This window comes from Pelecanus crispus, chromosome 11 (assembly GCF_030463565.1).
Source record: "Pelecanus crispus isolate bPelCri1 chromosome 11, bPelCri1.pri, whole genome shotgun sequence".
In the NCBI taxonomy this organism is placed as follows: Eukaryota; Metazoa; Chordata; class Aves; order Pelecaniformes; family Pelecanidae; genus Pelecanus; species Pelecanus crispus.
Genome location: NC_134653.1, coordinates 11,054,378 through 11,062,134, shown reverse-complemented (window position 1 = coordinate 11,062,134; position 7,757 = coordinate 11,054,378). Strand labels below are relative to the sequence as shown.

General features: G+C 41.3%; 1 protein-coding gene across 1 annotated transcript in view; it reads left to right on the top strand.

Annotated features, from left to right (window-relative positions):
• The first annotated feature begins 37 nt into the window (after nt 1-37).
• The window catches only part of NOMO2 (NODAL modulator 2), a 28,392-nt gene continuing 20,672 nt past the window's right edge, over nt 38-7,757 (top strand). Inside the window, exons 1-11 of the mRNA XM_075718906.1 lie at nt 38-178; nt 599-688; nt 2,154-2,199; nt 2,636-2,736; nt 2,860-2,966; nt 3,147-3,219; nt 3,761-3,913; nt 5,088-5,225; nt 6,003-6,092; nt 6,717-6,822; nt 7,252-7,402. Of these exons, the coding sequence (XP_075575021.1) occupies nt 38-178; nt 599-688; nt 2,154-2,199; nt 2,636-2,736; nt 2,860-2,966; nt 3,147-3,219; nt 3,761-3,913; nt 5,088-5,225; nt 6,003-6,092; nt 6,717-6,822; nt 7,252-7,402 (1,196 nt within the window). The remainder of the gene's footprint in view (nt 179-598; nt 689-2,153; nt 2,200-2,635; nt 2,737-2,859; nt 2,967-3,146; nt 3,220-3,760; nt 3,914-5,087; nt 5,226-6,002; nt 6,093-6,716; nt 6,823-7,251; nt 7,403-7,757) is intronic.

Genomic DNA, 7,757 nt, shown 5'->3' with positions numbered 1-7,757 from the left:
GGGCGGCGCTGAGTCAGGCGGCGGCGGCGGCGGCGGGATGCGGGCCTGGACGCGGGCCTGGGCGGCCGCGCTGCTCTGCGCGCTCTGCTGCGGCCTGGCGCGGGGCTCCGAGGACATTGTCGTGGGCTGCGGCGGCTTCGTCAAGTCCGACGTGGAGATCAACTACTCCCTGATCGAGGTGGGCGCCGCCGCCCCTCCCCTGCCCTCCGCTCCCCTCCCCTCCCCTCCCCTGCCCTCCGCCGGCCGGCCCTCGCACGCTGCTCTCTGTCTGGCCGTAGGGGCTTGGCCTGGCGCTCTGGCTGCGCGGCGTGACCGGAGCCCTTTTGCCCTGGCCGCTGTTCGAGTGGACTGTGCTTGCGGCGTGCCTTCGGTTGCAGCGGGGCTCTACTTTAAGCGTTTTCTTCCGAGCCCGGGACCGAGCTCTTTGCCCACTTTGCCTGGCGGATTGTAGTCTTCTTGCAATAAACCTTCCCCCTCTTACCCCCTGGGGACACGCGGGTGCTGCTGTGTAAAAGCACTTGGTTAGAGAGTGCCTGGATCCAGCTTTGCTCACGTTTTTTAAAATACCTTTTTTGTATTTTTTGTTTGTTTGTTTTAGGTTAAGTTATATACAAAACACGGTACTCTGAAATACCAGACAGATTGCGCTCCAAACAATGGGTATTTCATGATTCCCCTCTATGATAAGGTAAGAAACTGAAATACCAGTGCTGTCTCCTCTACGCTGGAGGCAGGAGCTGCCGGCAGATTAAATGTCAGAACACCACCCACCCATCCATTTGAATTGGGACATAATTTAGTTTGTTTTGGACCAAACTTTGAACTGTTCCTTTTTGTAATGCAACTGTTTAATTTCTCAGTGCTAAGTATTATCGTGAGAAAAGCCAGGTAACTTTAGCTGCGGTGTTGTGTTTGTGGTATTTATCTGTATGACTGCAGCATTGGGAGCCTGAGTTACTGCCAGCTGTAAAAATATTCACAAAAAGGACAGGTTCCTGTAGAGTACAGATAAAGCTTTCAGTTATCTACTTATAGAAATGAAAATAAATCTGTATGTGAATGTGTTTTGATATGACTGGATTGAAAATAACTTTAACGACTAATCGCAGATATTAAAAATTTCTTAAGAAAATAACGATACAGGAAGCTCAGAACGTATCAGAAGTTTGATGTCTATTTAGACTGGAAAAATGTTTACATTCAAATTAAATATAAGCTGCCCTCAGATGGTCTAAGTGTTTTGCCTTTTAAAGCACTAGTTAATTTAGGGATCAGAAATCACAGAATCATAGAATGCTTTGGGTTGGAGGGGACCTTTAGAGGTCATCTAGCCCAACCCCCCTGCAGGGAGCAGGGACAGCTTTGACCAGATCAGGGTGCTCAGAGCCCCATCCAACCTGACCTTGAATGTTTCTAGGGATGGGGCCTCCACTACCTCTCTGGGCAACCTGTTCCTGCTTCACCACCCTCACTGTAAAAAAATTTCTTCATGATATCCAGTCTAAACCTACCCTCCTTTAGTTTAAAACCATTACTCCTTGTCCTGTCAAATAAATCCTTCCCTTCCAAATCTAAGAATGTAGGATGCTTTCTGATCTCAGTGATTTCATTCTTAGGTCTTTGAGCCTTTCCATGGATGAACTTCAGAACATATGTGTGCAGAACATATGTGGTGCCCACTGATTTAAACAGAGTCTTTGTGTAGATTAATAACCTTTTGGCCCAGAGCTTTTAATAAGATTGAAATTTTGTTATCCCTTGTTTGGGCAGAATGTTTGAGTAGGACCTCCTAGTGGAAATACTAAAGGCTGGTTTAGAGCACATCTGTTGGGGCAGGTAGAGATAGATTTGAATACCTTCTAACTGAGCTGCTTGAACATGAGCCAGATTTGGTCTGGAAGCGGTATAAACATGATGATACTTAGTTTTTGCTCTTAGCTGGCTGGATGTGAGCCCAGCATCCCAGCCTGTCTGGGTAGATGTTGCTGCTTCTTTGAACAGAGTATCTTAGGAGGAAAGGAGAATGGGACACTTGAGTCTTGTGTTACTCTCTGCAGCATGATGTTTGTGTTCTGACTTTTGTTTTTTTTTAAATCCTTTAGCTAAGTTGAATTTAGATCAGTGAAGACAGTTACTGCTTTTTTTTTTTTTAGGGGGATTTCATTCTTAAAATTGAGCCTCCCCTAGGGTGGAGTTTCGGTAAGTGCTCATATGTCTTCTTACAATAGGACAGTATATCTGCAGTGTGGGACTTAACTTCTCTAACTTGCAGTTGGCAGGGAAAATAAAGCGCTTTTCAAAAGAGATATGCCCTACCGTATGGTTTTAATAACTAAAATGTACTTACTGTACCAGAGGAAAATAAAGCTTTAACGTAGACACTGAGAAAGTAACCCATGAACTGATTTGAAGGAATGTGGGTTTTTGACAGAAATGGCTGCAATGGGAGGGGGAAAGGGGATTTTTGACATCAGGTTTTGTGGGTGCTTTAACTTTGCTGAGGCAAGACTTCCAGAACAACACTTGTGTGCTTGAGTTAATGCGTTTCTGTGAGAGTTTTGTAAAGTAAAGTGGAATTGCTTCATGATTGCTCTCTCACTAACTACCATGCTGTTTCATCATTCTTCCCCTCCAGAACCAACCAGCGTAGACATCCATGTGGATGGCATTAATGACATTTGCACAAAGGGAGGTGATATTAACTTTGTGTTCACAGGGTTTTCTGTGAACGGAAAGGTTAGACTCCTTTATCTTTTTTTATTCCATCTTATGCTAATTCTGCCTTCATAAAAACATTCTACTTCAGCTCTGCAAGTTATTTTTATCAATTTATATTCTCGTTTCTCTTCATTTTGACAGGTTCTCAGCAAAGGTCAGACATTAGGTCCTGCTGGAGTCCAGGTTGTACTGAGAAATGCTGGCAGTGACATAAACATACAAGCAACTATTACACAACCTGGAGGAAAGTGAGTGTGCATGGTGCATACTGTTCATTTACACAAGATTCTTTCAATTCTGCCGTATTGATGGGGACTATGGTAGTTCTGAAATATTTTTTCTAACGTGTATAGAGTCTGAGTTGTTTTTCTGTAAACAAGTGTTTGTGATTATTTCTGAAGAGACATAACCCCTTTCTTGCCTTACAGGTTTGCTTTCTTTAAAGTGCTTCCTGGCGAATATGAAATCTTTGCATCTCATCCTACCTGGATGCTGAAAGAGGTTAGAGCCTACAAAAGTTCTGGTTTACGTGTTTAGTTATGGCAGATCTGCTAGACCTTGTCTCAATCAGCTAGTGTGAGGAGGGGTTTTTGTGAGCGGACAAGGTTAATGGAGTTTTCATAAATTTAATTTAGGTAGTCAAGAAACTGCCTTGTGCAGGCCCAGCTTGGAGATAGTGGAGCCAGCCAGGGAATGATTGGCAAATGAGCTCTTGCTTTTGGTCTTCTAATCCTATACATTTTCCAGGAGCTTGAATATTATAGAAGATGCTCTAATCCTTCCCTCTCAGACTGCTTGCTTTCTGAGGAGCTCTGAGATCCTGACCAATTGCTAAATCAGTGAAACAGGAAAAATACTGTTTTGCAAGTGTCTTTGCTTTAGTGTCTTTGTGTTTTGAATGGTCTGTGGACCCTCTTTGAGTATTGCTGCTCTAGCCTCTGTTTCTCTTGTTGAATATACAGCTTCTGATTGTTATTTAGGTGCTGTAAATGAGATCTAAGTGCCTACTTTTGATGAAAATGTATGTGTTTCTGTATTTCAGTCAAACACAGTGGTACGGGTGACAAGTTCTAATGCTTATGCTGCTAGCCCTTTGATTGTTGCCGGCTACAATGTTTCTGGGTCAGTAAGGAGTGATGGAGAACCAATGAAAGGGGTCATGTTTCTCCTTTTCTCTTCTTCAGTCACTAAAGAGGTAATGGTGTATCAGTCCCTTTTCAATATGAGTATGGATGTAAATAAGAAGCAGCTAAATAGCTTCTAGATTTGTATTGCCCTGTTACTCATCTGTGTCCTTCATTGAGCTTGGCTTATAGAAAACATAAACTGTACAATCCCTCAAGCTGTATTTTGTTTGTTTGTTTTTTGAGTTTGGGTTTTTTTTTTCAACAAGGCCCTTGTAACACAGCATTTGGGTACATGCTGAGTTTTCACATGAGCTCTGTGGAATTACTCAGGTGTGTAGCACAATAGCTATCTGTTTAAATGTTGTCAAAATTGAGACTTAAGGTCTACCTATTTCTTGGACACAAGAAATTAGGAAATTCTTTTCATTTCAACTCTTTTGAACTCTTCATTATTGTTTTCAAACAACCAGGTTCCTCAACAATCAGGCTGTTCAGGGACATAGAAGACAAAGACCTGAACTGAAGCAAGCAACAAGTGCAAAACATAGTAACATTCACAGCATGTTATTGATCTGTATATTCCCTGTGAGTCAACAGTGTCAAGGACTACAATTTTAAGACAGTATTTTTCCAGTTACACCTTTTCACATGTTCAGTGTTGGTTAGTAAATGTGTTCCCTCATGAGGATGACACTCCTCCATGGTGAAAGACCAGCTTCTGCACAAGACACAAGATGGTGCCAGACAAATCCTGAAATTCACTGTACAGTAGCTGTAGTTTGTCTTCGGCATGAGGTCTTAATTGCTCTTTGCCATCTTGATGTGAAGACAAAGTTCAACAGCTTCTATTACAGCCTTAAAAGTGTGTTATGAAATGAGTGTGAAACATTTGGTCACGTACTGTGATTTGTTTTGTAGAGTAGAGCTCTGTTCTGTGATGTTGACCTTGCCCACAGAACTGAAGTCAGTTAATGTTAAAACATGCAGTGCAGTTCTGGGGTACTGGGGGGTGTTGAATTTCCAAGTTTTCTGTCCTTGTTACTATAAAGTTGATCGGTTGTTTTTTCCTCTTTTACCTATACATGAATTGTAAGCTATGCTATCAAACTTTGGCTCTAAAATGGTTTTGTACTTCCTATCCTTCATTCACAGTATAGTATTTTGAACCCTCTTACATGCCCCCTGAAATTATTTTCTCAGTTCTCCCATGGGAAAAAAGTTGTATTGCATTTATTGCCACAGGATGTTGTGGGCTGCAATATTTCTCCTGTGGATGGATTCCAATCAAGAGATGAGTCTCTATCCTACTTGTGCAGTGTTGTATCAAGAGAAGACGGATCTTTCAGCTTTCTTTCTCTGCCAAGTGGGAAATACACTGTGGTAAGTAGCTAGAAAGTTCATTGCTTGTTTATCCATTGGGTTGTTAACTCTCATTTTCTAAACTAGATCATGCATAACTTTGTAGCTGTTAAAACAGAAATAGTTGGAATATTTTGAATTGGATGAAATAATTGGAATAGGAACCTCCAACCTGAAGTATATGACAGTGAAGTAGCTGTGATAGGGTTCTGTGTTGTGGTTTCTGAGGAAGAACTTATTTGGAGATCAGGCTCTGAATTACCTGAATACATTGGCCAGTCACAGAACCGCACCTACAGGCTGCTGGGAGAGTGAAAGTTTCAGCTGGCTACAGCCACCTCATGTCCTTTAAGTTCTCTGTTTTCTTTTTTTCCCATTCTCTTTATTATGTCTGGGAAGTGTAGGAGCATGGTTGTCTGTGCACTGCCTAGAATGATTGTTCTGCATTCTCAGTCTGCATAATCTAGAAGTGGGATTCTTCTCTCATTCCTTTAACCCTTCTAGTGATCATACAGTCTATCTGTAAGCTCTTGCACATCCATGTATCTTTGCTGTGTTCTGAGTAGAGGGTTACTTTTCTGTCTCTTCGTATAATCTCATATGGTTTCCATCAAACAGTCTTGAAATACTGTCTTTATTCTTGTCTCCAGCTCCCCGAGTTATTTTTTCCAGGAAGTTCAGAGCCCATTCAGCCCTTCATAGAGGGGTCTGATGGTGATAAGGACATGGAAAATGGTAATGGAAAACAATTCTGTCATCATAGCTTCTTAGGAGTCGAAATGATGTGTCTCCTTTCAGATACCATTCTACAGGGGAGAGAGAATTACCTTTGATGTTGCTCCATCTAGATTGGACTTCCTTGTAGAACATGACAGTTTACAAATTGAGGTAAGGCATTCAGAGGAAATAATAATTTTGTGCCATTCATTCCTGTAAAAGTATAACTGATTTTGGCAGGAAACAGGTGTATTACGGAAAAACTTCTTGGTAAGAAGTTTGAAGACATTTGTTATGCATACCTTCTTGCACAGCAGGTAGCAGACAATATCTGGCATCATGCTGTATTTCTACACTTCAGTCCTTTTTACTAGGAAGAAACAAAATAGGGAAAAGCTGTCTACTATGTTCACTTTCATCTGCATGTTGCAAACGGGTAATAATCTTTCAGGTTACTTACATTTATTCATTCAGATTGTCACATCTCTGGAGAAGAGCCTGTAAGTTTGTATGGTTTGCAGAGTGCCTTGTGTAATGGCATTATGATCTGTGACTTGGGCCTTCTGGACTGCACTGATGCAGACAAATTGGGAATCTGTTCCTGTACTTAGGGGAACAGTATGCCTGGAGATTGATGTGTACTTTCATTGTGATTATCCTGGTAAATTTTTTTTCCCAAAGCTAGAAATAAATTTCCTTTATATGTGTGTGGGGAGAACAGTCAGTGTTGATTGCTGTAGGTGTGTGTTTGCTTTTACTGAGTAAAGACTAATGTTAACTTTTTTCCTGTTTCAGCCTGTTTTCCATGTGATGGGTTTCTCTGTCACAGGCAGGGTGTTGAATGGTCCTGAAGGAGAAGGAGTCGCTGATGCCTCTGTGACTCTGAACAATCAGATTAAAGGTATGCAGTGGTCTTGGGCTTCATTGCTACAGGGAAGCCTGTATTAAGCATAAGTACAGGATTAGCGTATGAGATGGAATTAAGCCTTCAGGATAATACACTACTTTTGTTGCAATTTATTTGAAATATTAAGCTGGTTTTCATGCAGTTCATTAATTTTGCATTTTCTGGCTTAGATGAGAGTATTAGGTGTTCATTTGTTTTGCTGTAGAAAATTTCTTTTATTTTCTTTCAACCACATGCCAAATTGTGCTTTGAAATACAGAAATGAAGGTTGGTCTAGTAAGAAAGCATAATACTGTTTCTTTGTCATGCAATGTAAATTAAAAATAGCCTAAAAGCAGTGCATGCCCCCTAGCTCTTTTGACACATAAGGATAGACGGTCAAGACATGCTCTGTTTTTTAACTCATCTCTTTATTTGTTACAGTAAAAACAAAAGCTGATGGCTCTTTCCGCCTTGAGAACATAACGACAGGTACATACACAATTCATGCCACGAAAGAGCATCTCTTCTTTGATACTATTACAGTGAAGATTGCACCAAATACACCTCAGTTAGCAAACATCATTGCAACAGGGTAAGTACTGGTGTCATGATGAAAATGTAATTTGATATGTGGACAAGGTCTTGAAAATGGGTAGTCCTTTCCCATGTCATGCCCAGACTTGCATACTCTTGTGAGGAGCTAAATGCTGCTCGAGAAATTCAAGGTAAATGAATGCAGGGTAATGTTTTGTCCGCAGTATTTTGCACAATACTAGTTTAGGCTTACAGCCCCCTCTTAATACACTCTCCCTTGCAAATGAAGATGCTAAGACACGAGTATATTGAGCAATTATAGAACTGTATGCGAACCAAGAAAGGAACAGAGAGGCTTTCTGATGCTGATGCTGCAGTTCAGATACCCTCCTGTGCAAGAGTGGAGTTACGTG